Source organism: Tenrec ecaudatus, chromosome 16, assembly GCF_050624435.1.
Source record: "Tenrec ecaudatus isolate mTenEca1 chromosome 16, mTenEca1.hap1, whole genome shotgun sequence".
Lineage (NCBI taxonomy): Eukaryota > Metazoa > Chordata > Mammalia > Afrosoricida > Tenrecidae > Tenrec > Tenrec ecaudatus.
In genome coordinates, this window is record NC_134545.1 from 2405736 (window position 1) to 2423519 (window position 17784).

Below are 17784 nucleotides of genomic sequence, written 5' to 3' on the forward strand. Positions count from 1 at the left end.
GCAGCTGAGGTCTGGAAGGCTTGTCTTCAAATAAGCAGCCACCCAGGTGGGGCGCCAGCTCAGTCCACGTGGAAGAAGACTAACAGCCGGTGTGATCCCAAAACGAGGAGAACAAAATCCAAATATGACAAAGGGAAAAGGACAGAGCGTCACTTGGGAACGCTCCGTTTGTGGAAGGCTGCGGAGGGCAGCGGGAGCCCAGTGTCCATCTGCAGTCTCCAGTCAGATGAAGCTGCTGGCTGATCTCCTCTGCCCTCGGTGAGGAACTGCACTGTGGTTTGTTTCTGAGAAGTCGCTTTCTTGATCTAACAGTCACCTATCAAACACTTCCACAGTGAAGTAGATTTTTAAAAAGAGTTGGGTGTACATCATCAAAATCCGTTCTAGTGTTCCTTCCCCCCTCCAGGCCCCTCACCCTCTCCACCGCCTCCCCCACCCCGCCGCTGTCCCTGATAAACCACCGCATCAGCGATTGTCTCTGTGCACCCACCCCTTCTGTGCTGCATAAACTGAGAAACCCATCAGAAACTATGAAAAAACAAAACAGAAAAGGGAAAATAACGATAATATAAAAATAAAATCAAAGGGTAAGAAAGAAAAGACCAACAACGATTTTAAACAAAGACAGAGAAGAAGTTTCTGTTGGGGAACAAGCTAGAAATATTTAAGCCAAGAGCAAATTCAGGTTGGGTCAAGAGGGAGGTCAACCGACCAAGTATCACCTTATACCGTGTTCTGATGCACCATCATTAAGTTTACACTCATCTCTGCCTGATGGCACAGCGGTCGGGAGCTCCAGGGGCCCTGCCCGGGGCTTGATTACAGAGGTCTCTCCCTGCAGCAGTGACTGCGGCTGGAATCGGGCGGGCGTCGAGGGCTCGTGGACTTGGTGACACAAAGGAAGCGCTCGCTAGAACGTTCATGTCTGCATTTCACTGGAAATACGTTTAAATCTCTTTCAGGGATTTGAGAGGACATTCACAGAGCCCATTGGCTTTCCACTCCGCAATTCCCACACTTGATTCGAGACGCTGGTTGCACTGGCCCCCGGGAGTGACCACTGTCTTCCCACTCCTTGTACTCATGATAGCATCTCGAAAGAGCAGGCTGCCCGACGAATCTTGTGTGTGGGACTCACAGGAGTGGAATCAAGTACATGATGGAGGAGTTCCATGTCACCTCCAGGACGAGGCCAGGCGTCCGCTGTGGGACAGACCACAGGAAGGTTCAAGTGGAAGCTCAGGAAGAGATTTGATGTGTTGAACATTAATTAATGACCAGCTGGACACCAGGGAGGGACAGCCTCTACAAAGAAAGGGCAGGCGAGAGAGACGAGACCAGAGTGGATGTCCCATGAGACTGAGAGCTGCTCCTGAATGCAGAGCAGCTACAGCTAACAGAAGAGACGGGGTAACGGGCAGAGCACACATGGCCAAGGGCATCTCGAGAAGACAAAGTAAATATGACAATGATGCGTGCCAAGGCCTGGAGTTGGAGACCCAATGGGTTTCTAAGCATGTTCAGCATACGAGGGAGTAACCCCCGCAAAAAAAACCCAAACCCAGATTTTTTCCCAAAGCTATATATTTATTATGATCATTTTTTTTTAACCAAACACTCTTAACACCTCTCAAAGTACTCTCCATGACAGTCGACACATTTGTCAAATCTGCGATTCCATTCTTGGGAACATTTTTCAAACTCATTTGTTTGGATGGTGGACAGCACCTCCCATGTTTTTTTCTTCACCTTTCATGTGGTCAAATTACTGTCCTTTCATGTCCCTCTTCAAAAGGAAGTCACATGGAGCGAGGTCAAGTGAGTCAGGTGTGTGGGCGTAAGAGACGCATGCTGCTTTTTGCCAAAAACTGGCACACTACACTGAGATGGCCGTGTGAGCAGGGGCATTGTGGTGGTGGCAAAACCAATCCCCTGTCTGCCACAAATCAGGCCTTTTTTGTCGCACACTGTTATGTAATCCTTTCAGAACTTCGAAATTAGTGGTCCTTAACCTGTGGGTCAAAACCCCTTTTGGGGGTCGAATGACCCTTTCACAGGGGTTGCCTAAGACAATCAGAAGACACATTTCTGATGTTCTTAGGAACCAAGACACCGCTCCTCTATCCATTCCAGGAGGGTCCGCACACATGCAGATAGGCCCACCTGTGAGTACCCGACATGAGGACTGTTACCCATGCTACCCCATGCTTCAGGACAACATTTCATTTATTTGTCATTATAAATAGTTAACAATATAATTAAATATTGTTTTTGTGATGAATCACTATGCTTTAATTATGTTCAATGTATAACAATGAAAATACATCCTGCCTGTTACATATTTACATGACGTTTCATAACAGTAGCAACATGACAGTGATGAAGTAGCAACAAAACTAATGCTATGGTTGGGGGTCCCCACCACCTGAGGAACTGTATGACAGGGCTGCAGCATGAGGAAGGTTGAGAACCACTGCTGTAAACAGAAAGCTTGATTCACAGTCTGACCTGTTGAACGAACTCCAAATGCACTATCCACCTCACATCACATCTGCTTTTAGGGAGATACCCCCACGTATCTTAAGCTGAAAGAACTGAAGAAAATATTCAAGCCTTCTGTTGCCACAGTGGTTACACGTTGGACTGCTAACTGCCAGGTCAGCAGTTCAAAACCACCAGCCACTTCATGGAGAAAGACAGGCTTTTCTACTCTCGAAAGACTTACAGTCTTGGAAACTCACAGGACAGGTCCACCCTGTCCTCTTAGGGTTGCAGTGAGTCAGTACCGACTCACTGGCAGTGAGTTTGGTCTTGATCACCGGCCAAAAATGTGAACGATGCAGGAAGCATCGAAAGAAGTTGGAAGAAAGAGAGAGTCACTGTGTCCTAAGGAACTGGTCGACCTCCAACCGTTTCAAGAACCCACGGTCCTGAAGGAAGCACTCTAAGCTGCACGGAAGACCTTCATGAAAAACAAGTCCCAGGAGTTGATGGGAAGCAGTTGAAATGTTCCAGCCAGGTGAGGAAGCACTGGCAGCTCCCGTCTATGCCAAGAACGGCGGAAGACAGCGACTGAGAGGAGGCAGTGGGTGGGAAAAGGTGAATATTGGTGTCTGTTCCCAAGAAAGGTGACTGTGTTAGTCTGGGTATTTTAGAGAAACAGATCCACAGAAACTCATGTAGAAGAGAGAGTTTTATATTAAGGTTAAGTGCACATCAAGAAAACATCCCAACCCAGTGCTGCTTAAGCCCACAAGTCCCACATTAACTAACCCATTATCCCATATGTCCGACACCAATCCATAAAGTCCACCTCCATCTCACATAACAGACGCAATGATGCCGACTGCAGGAGGAAAGTCAAAACAGTGAGCGTGTAAGAATCTCAGCTCGCGCAGGGGTCTCCACGCGGCTGCTCCAGCCCCAGGACTGCATCAGGAAGAGTGTGGGGCAGGGTTGAGCCTCCCATCACGCCCATTCAGTATCTGTGCTGTGCAAATCATCGGCGACCCTGGCCTCTCTGAAGAAGAACTTGGCATCAGGATTGGAGGAAGGCTCAGTAACCAACTGTGATGTGCAGGTGACAGCATCTTGCTTGAGGAGAGTGAAGAGGACTTGAAGTACTTGCTTACGAAGATCCAAGAATCCAGTTCTCCCAGCAGGAATGACCATCAAGAAAGCAAAAATCCCCACAACAGGACCAATCAAACAGCATCCATGACAAGCACGGAAACACGGACGTGGTGAAGAAGTCACTTTGCTTGGCTCCGCAGCCATAGCCCTCGGTGTCAGTAGTCACGAAGGCAGAGGTGTGCTTACTGCGCTGGCTGGACAAACCTGCCGCGCAGGACGGACCTCTTCACAGTCTTGAAGGGCAAGGTGGTCACCTGAAGGCGAAGGCGCTCCTGACCTGAGTCCCAGCAGGCAGTCTCCCTCCTGTCTGCCTGGGCGAGCTGCACTGAGAGGACAGAGAGCAGGGCGGAGGGGACGCTGTTGGCTGAATCGTGCCGATGGCGTGTGATACCGAGTGCCGCGGCGGGCACCTGAGGAATGAGCCCACCTGCCTCTGATTAAGCAAGGGCAGCCAGAACGCACGGGAGAGACTTTGTCTCCCGTCCTTGGGACAGCGGTCAGGAGGGACCAGTCCCTGGAGAAGGGTGTCCTGTGTGGACAAGCAGAGGGGCAGCTGGAAAGGGGAAGCGCCTCAGGGAGAGGGGCCTACACAGCGGCTGCCAGCACAGGCAGCAATGACTGTGAGGATGGAACGGGGCCGGGCGGCATTTCCTTCTGCATGACGTTGGCTGTCAGGAGCTGGTAGCACTGTCAACAGGTGTCTCAGAAGCCCCGCCCAGATAGAGTAGAGAAAATGAACCGAGTCCTCTGAGAAATCAGTGTAACGGCTGCAATTTCATCGCAGAATATACTCGCCTGATGCCCGCTCCCTGGCTGCGGGCTCAGGGAATCGGCTAATCCCGCGTTCGAATTGGAAATGGCAAACAGCGGCTCCGTGGAAAGCAGCCCGATCCCAGAGTCCCACCAGCCCAAGAGTGCTACAGATTACCTGTGACAGCTGTGCCTTCCTGTCCCCAGGTCTCAGCCTTGTTGCAGGGGTGGACGGGAAGTGCTGCAGGTGGAGCGTACTCCCCAGGGTGTGAGCTCCTGAGATGTTTGCCAAGAGCCTGCAGTGTGGAGTGCCCAAGGCCGCCAACAGTCCGGAGCTCAGCGGCCAACCAGACACAACTCCGAGGAAAGAACTGGTGATCAACGGGCTGCCAGGAAAACCTGCCCCTGAGTCTCCGGTGGAGCCGACTGCACTGTAACCCCGAGGCCCCACAATGGCGCTCTTTGTTGAGGGTAGGCCTATAAGCACTGCCTTGGGACGATGGTGCTGGAGTGCGGATCTGTCCTGGAAGAAGTGCAGCCAGAGCGCTCCTTGGCGGCAGGGATGGCGAGACTTCCTCTCATGTACTTTGGCCGGGTTGTCAGGAGAGACTGGCCAGTCCCTGGAGAAGGACGTCATGCTCGATAAAGCAGGGGGGCAGCGAAAGAGAGGAAGATCCTCCCTTGACCAGGTGCAACAGTGAGCCTGAACATAGGAAGGGTTGTGCAGGGGGGAGGGGGTGTGGGCGGGCGGGCGGGCAGGGCGGGGCGGGGCGGTGTTGCCCTCTGTCGCACACGAGGTTGGCACCAACCAGAAGGGACTTGCGGGTACCGGACACCGCCAGCACTTGTATGCAAGGTGCCTTTTCAGGAATGGGGCGTCAGCTGGTGTGTGAGTGGCGGGGGGTGAGCACAGATACAGAGAGTAATTGCTGATCCTGCCGTCGCTGCTGGTGACACTTGGCAGGCCCCTGGTGCCATGCGGTGACGTGGTGATGTGATGTGCTGCCTAGCTCTGCACCAGCCCAAGGGTCCCTGCGGGTCAGACGTTGTGGTGGAAACCAAGCTGGACTGTGGAGTCCCGTTAGGGCAAAGTGGGGACCCGGAGCCACCGACTGCGGCTGGACGTTTCTTTACAAGTTCACATCGTTGGGGTTCAAGCGGACTCAATGCGAGGGAGCAGGGTGCTCTGGTTTTAGTGTGAACCTATCGGCCACTCGGGGAGGCAGAGGAGGCCACTGCTTCCACAAGGAATGGCAGCTGTCCCTGGGGTGGCTCTTCCTCCCCCAGAGTCGCCATGAGCCTGAACCCACTGGCCGGCAGTTGTGGTGCTGTGGTGTTACTGGACTGCTAACGGAAAGGTCGCTGGTTCAAGGTCCCAGGCTCTCTGACAGTCTGGGGAGCCCCCTGGGGCAGTTCTGCTCCATCCACAGGTCGCTGTGAGACAGGGCTGACTCAGGAGGCAGGTCTGGTTTGGAGTTTTTAAGAGAGCGAGCACAAAATCCTTCAGTTGGCTTCTCGTTCCATCGTCTCTCTTCACGAAAGGCATGACTGTTTCTCTTCAAAGACAGAGGCAAGTGAGGCCGTGGACCCTCCCACGACATCACCGGGCCTTTCAAGAGCGGGGGCGGGCTTTCTTGCTTATGTAATAGTGGAAAAGTACAAGCCTAAATCCCATTCCACCCCACAGCTAGTAATCCTTTTTACCACAATGGAGCAGAATTCCCGGCTGCTCAACTAGGTCACAGGTTGCTAAATATACACTGGCAAATATAGCTTTGTCGTGCGTATGGTGTATTTATCTAAATGCAATGTGCGACTATGGGTTCTACGTAAACACACATTATTTATATAGACACTGCCAACATACGAGGGGCTTCCAAAAGTCCGTGGGGAGGAAGGGAAAAAAACACAATGAAAAGATGCCGGAATTCACCCCACCACCACTCCGGGAACTTTCGGAAGCCCGTTCCCAATAGATATTTGGTTGCTAAGATCCTGTCACAATCTCCCTGTGACATTTAGGAAAAGATGTTCTCAGTAGGAGCAGGTACGTGCACACCGACCACACCAAAGTCGCAGAGACGACTAAGGGACCCTTCCCAACCCAAGTCCCTGTCCCCGCTGCCATGCTGCGCAGCCCCTCAAGAATCCGAGGTGCCCCCCTCCCTCTCACCCCCCAGATGTTGGCATGCCCTGCTGACCACTCAAGGCTAGTTTTCTCCAGTCCACGCCATTCTCGGATGGCTGTCCAGGCCCGTGGACACTGCTTGTTCTGGAGGGCTGTGTGGCCGTCAGTGGTCCCCCCATGGAAGAGCCGGGCTCAGCTGGCCATCACAGAGAGCTGGCAGCAGGAGAGCCCTGGAATGGATTAGTGCCGCACTGCTAATAACCAAGAGGCCAGTGGGTCAAGCCCATCAGTGGCTTTATATACTAAAAGGCCGTGACCTGCCCAAGCCCCTAACCCTGCCCGCCACCCCCAGTGAGGATTCCAGCCCAGGGTTCCCCGTTGGCCAAGGAGACAGAGAAGGTAAGGCGGCCAGGGGAGGAGCTGGCCCTTGCTGCCTGCTAACCTGGACTCCAGGCTACTGACACCCCTCAGTCCACAGCTCCACAGCCCCCTCCCCTTCATCCACAACACCAGATGGTCGGGGTCCCCAGCTCTTCAGGAAGCACCCACCTCCGTTTGGGCTTTGGCATAATTCTTCTTGAGGTGATAGTTTGAATTGTATGAAACATGAATTATATGCCAATGAAACTTCAAAAACAGACAACCCCCCCCAACATAATAAAACAAAGAATCATAACAGCCCTTTGATCAGGCCCTGGTCCTCTGGAAGAGTGTGCACAGGGGCAGCGAGCGGGTGCCTCGGTGAAGGGCAGACTCCCCCACCCACAGAAGGAGGGGCTGGGACTCCTTCATCCCAGCAGTGCCCCTAGGGCAGAGGTTCTCAACCTTCCTCATGCTGTGACCCTTTCATACAGTTCCTCGTGTGGTAGTGACCCCCCCCCCAAGCATAAAAGTATTTTCGTTGCCACTTCATCACTGTAATTTTGCTACTGTCATGAATCGGGATATCCCCATGAAAGGGCTGGTCGACCCCCAAAGGGGTCATGACCCACAGTTGAGAACCACTGCCCTAGAACCTCAAGTCCAGGCAGGATTTGAACCGGACAGGCCGGTGGCGACACCGAGTGAAAGCTCAGCACTGGGCAGCAAGGGAGGAACTGCCCGCACATTTCTTCTCCTATGCCTCGCCGCTCCGCTCTGGTTAAGGGGCTTCACAAAGAGCGGAATCCCACATGGGCTGCACCCGGGGGACAGGTGCTTTTGGTGTGCCCCTCTCCAGCCCCTCAAGGTGGCAGGTTTACCCTTCATCTTCTCACCCCGCTTCTTGGGTTACAAAACCCCATAAGCTCACTGCCAGCGAGCTGATGCCGACTGGGAGCGACTCTGTAGGGCAAGGCAGAGCTGCTCCTGTGGGTTTCCGAGATGGGAACTCTTATGGGAGTGGAAACTCCTGCCTTTCTCCCGCAGAGGTGCTGGAGGTTTCAATCTGCTGACCTTAGGATCACAGCCCAGCACACTCCATCACCGGGGCTCTCCCTCCCACTGATCACAGGAGACGCAGACACGGTGGAAGGGACGCAGAGGGCTGCTGGGGTGAGGGGCATGCGAGTCGGGTTTGGGTCTGTCTACCTGCCCCCAGGGGGAGAATTCTGACCACTGTTTCTGTGCATGAGGATGTAGTTCTTGGTGGGGGTGGGTTTCTTGGTAGCCCCCCTGCCCCTCATTACAGGACTTATTTGTGGGGGAGCCCGCCCACAATTTATAAAATTTTTTTGTCATATCTTGCCCTGTCCGACATCTCCCTTCACCCAACTTTTCTGTTGTCCGTCACCCAGGGAGGAGGTCACATGTAGATCCTTGTAATCAGTTCCCCCTTTCCAACCCACCCTCCTTCCACCCTCCCAGTATCGCCACTCCCACCACTGGTCCTGAAGGAATCATCGCCCTGGATCCCGTGTTTCCAGTTCCTATCTGTACCACCCAATAAACATTTCTATTGATCGTTATAGCAATAATAATAAACAGAGGAAATCAGTATAAACAAAGCAGAATCAGATACTAAACTCAATTCTTAAAACAGTCAAGTTCAACTCTTATTTAGCTTATCTAAATCTGTACCTAAACTATTCTACTGATACAAAAATATGGGATTAGGCCTCTGAGAGCATCAAACCAGATCATCAGGGCTTCCTGTCAGCCACTTGGACCTTCTGTCAGCCACTTTCCTTAAGCAGCATGGTTTCTGATCAATTCAAATGGTGATTTCTACCCGAGCTCAAAATATACATTAACAACATTCATTTTTTACCATTTCACACAGGAATAACCAAAGACTACAACCAAACAAAAATAATCCAAGCTTTAACTTCCCATATTCTCTCTAGAAAATAACTCAGTAAACTGCAAGGATATATCTGACTTCTGGCTAGCCAAAAAGAAACACTAACATGAGGCAGAAGTCAAACAAACATCTACTCTCCACTTTTATGATTTGTTTCTCCAGTATCCCACTCCCAAGGTACCATAATGTGTTAGTCTGGGTACACAAGAGAAACAAATCCATGGACACACGTATGTGTATAAGAAAGGTCTTTCTATACCAGAGCAATTGAAATTTGAGAAAACATCCCAGCCCAGTCCAGATCAGGTCCCTAAGTCCGATATTAACCTATATGTCCGATACCAATTGTGTTAGTCTGGGTATTTTAGAGAAAGAAATCCACAGAAATTCATGTATAAGAGAGTGTTTTATATAAAGGTTAAGTGTGCATCAAGAAAACATCCCAACACAGTGCTGCCCAAGCCCACAAGTCCAACATCAACCCATTTAACCTATATGTCTGACACCAATCCGCAAAGTCCTCCTCCATCTCACAAAACACACACTGTGATGCCGACTGCAGGAAGAAAGCCGAGATGTGTAAGCATCTCAGCGCTGGCAGGGGTCTCCACACGGCTGCTCCAGCACCCAGGGCTGCATTGGGGTAGGCCCATGTGGTTCTCCTCAGGGATGACTTACAGGAAGTGAGCGAGCCTTTTCAGTTGAAGCGGGCTAAGGCAGCTGCACCCTGGTCTGACCATCACAAAGCAAGAGACCCGAGAACTAAAAAGGAGAGGCTCACTGAGCCATTGATCTCTCCGCCCTTCAATAAGCCCCACATGTGTTTATCAGCCAGGTTGGCAAAATAAGCCAATGAACTCACCAATCTATAAAGTCCTCTTTGGACTCATGAAACCCATGCAATGACACCAAATGCAGGAAGATCACAGGCCTGTGGGTGGGAAGTCTTGTGGTTCCAGTGGCATTGGAAACATCTCAGCGCTGGCAGGGGTCTCTGCATCAAGGTGGGCCCATGTGTCTTGTCAGCAGCTCTGTCTCCCAGGGTGTTGACAGATATTTTGGGGGACCCACAATTTAATCCTTGACAGACCTGAGCAGCAGGAGGAGAGCAAGGGCAAGAAGAGCACTTCAGAGAGGCCCTTGCCACCAGGGTACCTTTCTGGTTTTCCCCTAACATGTGTCCTCTTGGTATTTTAAACATGCATCCATGTGGCAGGGTCCCTTCAGTCTTGTGCTAACAGGACAAAAGACTGCTCTTCCCAGCGTCCCCTACAGCTAGGGTAGCTGTGTATCTGTGTTCCAGCCAAGGCGTGTGAATGGAAGTTGTTTCTGGATCCTGTCTTTGAAGGGAGGAGACGGGCCCTCCAAGGCCCTGTCCCTTCCCCCTTTGGGGTGGTGATTCACCTGGGGTCAGGTTAACCACAGCTGTGCCTTGGATTGGTGGGGCCACAGCGGGAAAGGAGTTGGGGAACCTGCTACCTCTCTAAGGCAGAGTTGCTTCACCAACCCAGACCTTCACAGATGGAAGTCAATGTCTATCTTTGTTTTCCATCAACTGTCGTGAAAGTATCCATAACAAAACGTTGGCTAGTTGAACAGTGTTTACACGTCTAACTTGTGCAGCGTGTATCACTGTCCTGGTTTAAATCATCCTACCACTACAAATAGGAGCGCAATGCCTCTTATGCTAAGCCTATAACATCCAGCACGACGTTTTTGTAACACTTAATTTAAATGTATATATTAGTATATATATATATATTGATAACTATGAAAATAAAGAAAAACAAAGATTTTTTGTTTCCTGAAATTAAAAATTCAGGCGATATAGGGCTGTCCTCCCACCCCTGGGACCCCCAAGTACACTGGCCTATTTCACAGCAGCGAGAGCACACGGTGTCTGTCCTTTGGTGACCGACCTCTTTCCCTTACATAAATAAGGGTTTCAGGCCCATCTGTGCTGCAGCATGTGCCGCGGCGACGTCTCTTTACGGCGGAGCAATAGCCCATTGTATGCATGTACCGCATTTCATCCATCCAGTCTTCTGTAGGGGGACATCAACTTTTATCTTTCCTAATCAGTGGTATTGGAGGTCAGTGTCACGGCCACTGGCCCTTCGATCCTAGCCCATTGACTGTGGGCTGCCCGCCGTGGATTTCCTGCCCCACGGCCCAGGTTACCAGGGGAGCGTTACGGCGACTTGCTTTTATCCTTCACTTGAGCTTTAGTGCTTCCTCCCAAGGTGGGAAATTAAAGGCATGATGGATGAGGTGTCGCTGCAGTTTAGGGGCCCCGCGTGCACAGCACTGGTGAGAGTGCTGCACCGGAGGGGGAGCAGCCGCCGAATCATAAGGGCCACTTAAGAAGCATTAATGCGATGTTGGGAACAGAAAGAAAAACTATTAGGTTATTCAGGAAAGGCACGGAGAGCAAGCAGCCTGTCACCGCGCCTTTGAGAAGAGAGGTAAGTGAGGTGTCTGCAGGACTAATTTAAAGTTATTAAAATAATCTCTGCGTTAGGAGACTGCCTCTGTGCCACACGGCTCCCCCCCACCCGCCCCCCCAACCACCACCATCTCTCTTTCTCTTTCATTCTCTTGATAACAACCTGCAGGGCTCTGCTGTTAGACTGGGCTCTAGCACATTCATAACGTGTGGCTCCGGGAGGGAGGGATGGACCCAGGCAAATGGAAGGGGAGAGAGCAGAATGGCCACGTGGAGATTGGCTTGTGAGAGGTGGCCATGGGACAGTGGGCAGAGATACAACCTTCCTTTGGGACTGTTCCAACCACCCACCTGCACCTTGCTGTTAGTTAAGGTCCAGCTCCCCCCACTCCTGGTGACCCTGTGTGTGGCCGAACAATGTGATGGCCGGCAAGCACAGCCACGGTCCCCAACACTGAGGGGCTGGAGTCCGTGGCTGCAGCTGCTGTGCATGTTCAGGACCCTCCAGTGGACTGGCATCGGCTGGGGCTTGACTTCTTCCTCTGGGAACCCAGAACGCAAGCTGATGCAGTCGCCTGCGAGATTTTTATTCTAGGGGATACTGTCCACACTAACTTAAAGTATGAGCTCTAGCAGGGCTCAGTCTGGGCGCTTCCCTTTGGGGGAACGCAGGTTACCCTGGTGGATTCACTCAGCTCTGCTCCCTCTTTTCACATTAAGCAGCTAGGAACACGCTCAGATTCCAGAATTCTCTGAAAACAAAGAGCTGAGCATATTTGCGTAAGTTATGCAACCGAGGCTGCTTAAATGAATACTAATGAGCAGGTTATTCACTGTCTTCAGTTTTGTTGTTATTTTATTATTTTATATTTTTGAAAAGGCCTTGTCTTTTCATTACTCGACTGGTTTATTTTTCTCGCCTGCAGAAGGAAGTCCCAGCAGTAGGACTGCCCACTCCTGAATGGAGGGCACGATGAGCTGCGGCCACCGACTCTGTTTCAGAGAGAACAAAAAGTGAGACAGGCACCGCTTTGTGCCACCTGGCCGACCACTCCGCCATCGATGCCCATGGAGGCAGCGGCCAAACGAAATGAAGTCCACGAAGGGTGGGGTCGCCTGCAGGACGCAGACTGTGAACGAACCTTCCTGCCACCCTGACGCCCAGACCACATCCAGACTAGCTTCTCAGACTGCTTCCTTAGCACGCAGAGCGAGTAAGTTTGGCGAAAGGCTACAAGCCTGACACACATCGCTGGTTTCCACTGTGCATCATTTCATTGTCCTCTTGACCCACGCACAGCCTCCCCGTGAGTACCGTGGGGTGGCCTGGACTTTCCTTTCGCTTCAACACTGTCCGCCGTTTGTTATGATCCACGCCCAGTGAAACACAAGCCAGCATCTCTCTGTTCTTTTCTGCTTTCCGCCAAGATCCATCTGACTGGATCCAAAATGACATCCCTCGTTTCACATCCACTTTGATTCCTGCTTGAATTTCTGGCAGGTGCTGCCACCGCCCTGTTGCATTGTCTCCAGCAACATTGTATCTGTGGGTGCTATTAATGAAAATGCCTGCATCCTGCTGGGTGTCCTTTCTTTGGATGTCAATGTCATCTAGTCCACTGGTCTTCCTCAGGGGCATGTGGACATTATCCCATCACCGAAGGCATTGCACTTTAAGATGAACCTTGAAATTATCTTTTCAATGATGAATGAGAAGCTACTCCTTTTCAATCTGTCACTCCCAGCAGATGATACCAAATGGCCAAACTAGTCTCTTCAGTTTACTAATCCTTAGGTAAGGATCCCTGACGGCTCAGTAGGTTAAAGCATTGAGCTCTTAATCAAAAGATCGTTGGTTCGAATCTACCAGCCATTCCTTAGAAGGAGACAGGGCTGTCTGCCGCCATAAAGCTGTGCAGCCTCAGAAACCCCACGGGGAAGTTCCACTCTGTCCTAGGAGTTGAGTAAAGTCCTCGTGCGTAGACAAAGGCCTAGGGTATCGATCTCTGTGTGTTCCTCTTCATGTTTGCTGACTTTGAGTTTTCTCAGATTCACGCTTTGTACCACTATGACATCAATGGTAACCCACGCAACTGTCACTAATGGGCGTTTGCAACTGTATCTCCACCCCCTGCCCAGCCAATGAAGGTCCCCAAAGCGCTGCTCCAGCCCGCTCTACTTTGAGAAGGCGGCTCTTCCCTAGTTGTGTTTGGAGGGACCAGGAGAGGGTGGCCCAAGGGCCCAGTCCTCTCAGACAGTGGTCATTCTAGGCTCTGAGGTGGCCAGGCTAGTTCTGCTCTCTGCACCCAGGGCCACCCCCCAGGTTTAATGCTCAGATGCTCAATGCCCTTGGTGCTCAGACTGCCCGCATGCGAGCTCCGGCAGGGGGAGAGGCGAGGGGGCAGAGAAGGATGCCTCCCAATGGGTGACCACCCAATGCACGCTCCTCTCGGGGAAATGTTACTACTCACCACAGGCCACCCGCCCAACCGGGCTGCTTGACGTGGGTCCCCGTTGAATGTGCCCCAGAGTTTAGGGGCCGAGGCTGTGGAGTTGAATCTCCAGGGCATTCTTTCTAATCTACCCTAGTCCAGACACTCTAATCTTTTTGAGGGACCCAAGTCCTAGGTCTGTCAGTCAGTTTCCCCATGAGGGCTTCTCCATCTTGATGCTGCTGTAGCTGGGTGTCGGGCAGTCACCTGTCAACAGAACCTGTACCACGGACCCAACCCTGCCTGGTCCCGCGCCGTCCTCACAGTGGCTGCTACACTGGGCCGCATGTGGCAGTCCCTGTGTCTGTCAGTCCATCTCCTGGAGGGCCTTCCTCTTTCTCCCTGCCCTCCACCCCCCTCACTCCACCAAGCGCGACGTCCTCCTCCAGGGACTGGTCTCTCCGGCCACCTGTCAAAGCATGTGAGGTTACGTCTCTCCTTCCTCACCTCTAAGAAGCGCTCCGGCTGGACGTGTTCCAACACAGATCTGTTGGTCATCTTCTGGCCACCTGTGGTGCTCTGGCTGTGCCGGGCCAGTCCCACACTTCAGGTGCATGGATTCTCCCGTCTTTCTCTGTCATCATGCAGCATGCACATGTGTGTGAGGGGCGTGGACGTGCCATGGCTTGAGTGAGCCCCAAAGTGACCTCGCTGCTCCCAGACCCCTTGCAGGGGACTTCTCAAGCCTTCAAGGTTCACGCGGATCGAGCACACGGACTGTTTGCACCAGCATCAAACAGACCAAGCAGACAAAACAAAACATGAAGGAAGCCAACCAAGTGGAGCTGATTCTGACTCACAGCGACCCTACAGGGCTGCCCAGGCCGCGCGTCGGCAGGCATCGGCCGCCTCCTCTCACCCGTGCAGAGGGGCTGGTGGCTTGGGAGCACCGACCTGGGGGTCTGCAGCCCAGTGAGTGCTATCCGATGGTGCCACCTGGGCCCCTGCCTCACTGTTGGACCTCGACTTGTTGGAAGGAGCAGGAAGGGGGACAGCTTTCACCGCTTCCCCTGGGCTGAGGGCAGAGAGGCGTCCTCAGTGCAGTGAGTGGAGGACAGACAGCAGTCACGGGAACATGCCTACATCCCAATTCTGGAAGGAGGGTTTCTGAGACGCCGCATCTTTGCAGAAACCCACACTCATCCCATTCTCCCACGGAGCAGGTGGTGAGTTCACACCTCTGACCCCTAGTCCCCCAAACAAGGCCCGATTCCGACGCAGAAGGACTCCAGGGGACCAGAGGAGAATCACCCCTTCAGACTTCCGAGGCTGTGAATCTTCACAAAGGCAGCCAGCCTGACTGCACCCCTGGACTGAGACTAGCAGCCCTCGACTGCTCCCCTGGACTGAGACTAGCAACGCGACTGCTCCCTGGGGCGGAGGCTGGCAGCCCCCGACTGCTCCCTGGGGCAGGCAGCCCAGTGCTGAGCCCACTATGTCCTCAGGTTCTTCCAGACTAGACACCCCCATCCCCCTCCCCCCAAAGAGTCGTCGAGGACTCCCTAAGCCTTCTCCATGTGCCTGTCACTGTGGACAAGGTATGTTCCCTCATTGGCCTGTGTCTCTCTCAGTGGAAAGATGTTCCTGTACAGAGTGACACTTCGCAAAACCCAGAGGGGCAGCAGGTCTATGCTGCCCTGTCTGTAGGGTCTCTGTGAGTTTTGACCTGTGTGTATCAGACAGTGCTGGTTCTGAGTTTGATCCTGGCCTCCATGCAGGAGGGTTGGATCCCAGGCCAACACACCTTATGTGCAACCCCCATGCTCACGCCTCCACCACCATCTGCCAGCAGAGGCTGTGTGACGCCGAGCAGGTTTCAGAGTAGCTTCCTGACTATGACAGACTACGAAGAAAGGCCTGGTGAGCTACTTTTGAAAACCTGGCTGTGGAAACCCTCTGATCCCAGTCAGACCTGCAGGGTCACCTTGTATTGGTGACGGTGGCGGAAATGATGGACATGCTGGACAGCGGAGCCGGGGACACTGCTTCTGTCACCTGGAGCAGCCCACTAGCACCACGGGCCTTGGAGCGCGCTCGGAGCTGTACTGGCCACTCCGTGAAGAGAAACCTGCCCAACCGGGCGAAGTCAACCGCAGTCATGCAGCCCTGTGTGCCAGGAGGGGGCATAGGAGTACCCCAGCAGAGCTTGTGGGCCTCACACTGCACTGTTCCCCGGGCAGAGGTCAGGGCACACTGCTCTGTGAGTGCTGCTGAGCTTACCTGTTGTGAGGCCGAGGCCCCAGTCGCTGGCACACCACGGTGGCGGTGGAGTGCTTGCTGCCATTGCCCATCTCTTGCGTGGAGTCCCACTGCCGAGGCTCGCCGGTCTGCGTGCTCAGGATGTTCACACCCTTCTTGACCTTGGCTCTGTAGGCAGGGGTGGGAGAGGGGGACCCGGTTAGAGGCGTGCCTGGCCCAGAGTGTCCATTCACCCGTCCGAGTCACCCAGCTGCCCACTCACCCTGCCTCATGTTCCAGCCTCCCGATGGCACAGAACAGAGCACACGCTGGAGGGCCTACTCCGAGCCTGGACCGGGGGCAGGATGAAGGCAGGGGCTCCCTAGGCACTGAACCAACAGGGAAGAGCAGGGTGGTCCCACCATGGTGAGTGTCGCTAGCAGGGGTGACTGCCCCCGAGGTGGGGCACTGTCTGGACACCGACCTTTTCAGCTGAGCACACGTCCATCCAATAGTCCCCACAGGTCCCCCCCCAGCAGGTACACTGTCACCTCCTGTCCCTGCCCATCCCTCCCTGACTCACACAAACCCACCGCCCCGACCTTCCTTCCAACCTTCTCTGTTGTTGTCCTCCCGCTGAGACCACCCACAGCAACCCCAGGGTGGGCTGCATGGTCCCTGGGGGTTTATGAGACTAATCTTTCAATGGAGCAGAGAGAAGGTTTCGTCCTTCCCCAAAGGAGTGACTGCAGGTCTCTGACTGCTGACGCCTTCCAGGCATGTTACCCTCCTCTCCCTCCAGAGCTGCCCCTCTCCAGTCACATGAACCACCCCGCCTCTACTGAACACGCCCAGCCGCGGCTGTCCACTGGACTCATCCAGTCAGACATGGTGGGGAAGGTGGGCCGAGGTGGGGGTGCTGCTGAATACCTGACAGCACCCAGAAGAACAAGCTTTGTCCTTGAAGTGAGACGCGCTGGCCCAGGTCCCATCCCAGCGGCACCCCTGCCTCTGTCTGCCTGACTCTGAGTGCGAGAGGAAGCCCTCGGAGTCCCCAAGGCCTGTGCAAAAGACAGGACCCGGAGCCCCCATCCCAGAGACGTGGGGATATGGGGACGACAAACTGAGTGCACACCTGGAATGAGAAGACTCAGACGACCCGGCTGACCCCCATCATGCTGACAGTGCTGGGGAGGAGGCCCTGGGGTGGCGGCACTCCAGACACAACGAGGCTGCAGCCCTGGACCAGCGACCCCTTCTGCTGCCCACAGGGCCACCGTAAGTCTAAGCCAAGGGCACCGCAGGCACCGCACACTTCACACTCGTTAAAGTCCAGACGCGATATCGCCCCTCTTTCAGAGCCCGCTTGGGTCGGTGTAATACAGGGATGATTAATTGTGCCTTGGAGGAAATCGATGTTGGTACAAATTCTGAACATGGGAATTCTGCCTGCTCCCCACCCCGGGCTACCATCTGGGGGCTACAACATTCTCCTTGCTAAACCCTCTTCTCAAGAAGCTGCTGGGGTCCGCTGGGAGCTGTGCACCCCGCATGCGGTGAGGGGCTACCAAAGGCTGCAGAGCTAGACAGCAGGAGGCCCCGGTGCCTCTGGGGATCATCCATCAGAGACGATCCATCACACCCAGTGAAGCCAGCAGCTTCCTTCCAACACCGGACTTGCCTGTCCAAGAGACCTGCCTGCATGTATTTGTATGCGCCTGCGTGTGTGTGTGTGTATGCATCTGTCTGTGTGCATACCTGCGTGTGGCTGTGGGCGTGTGTGCATATGTGAGTGTGTGCATCTGGCTGTGTTGTCTGTGTATTTGCATGTATGTGCATGCATCCACCTGTGTATATACCTGCGTGCGTCTGTGGG

At 53.5% G+C, this 17784-nt stretch overlaps 1 protein-coding gene across 1 annotated transcript in view; it reads right to left on the reverse strand.

Moving 5' to 3' along the window:
* TMEM132C (transmembrane protein 132C) overlaps nt 1–17784 on the reverse strand; it is a 153101-nt gene that overhangs the window by 80863 nt on the left and 54454 nt on the right. Inside the window, exon 4 of the mRNA XM_075534619.1 lies at nt 15951–16097. Within this exon, the coding sequence (XP_075390734.1) occupies nt 15951–16097 (147 nt within the window). The remainder of the gene's footprint in view (nt 1–15950; nt 16098–17784) is intronic.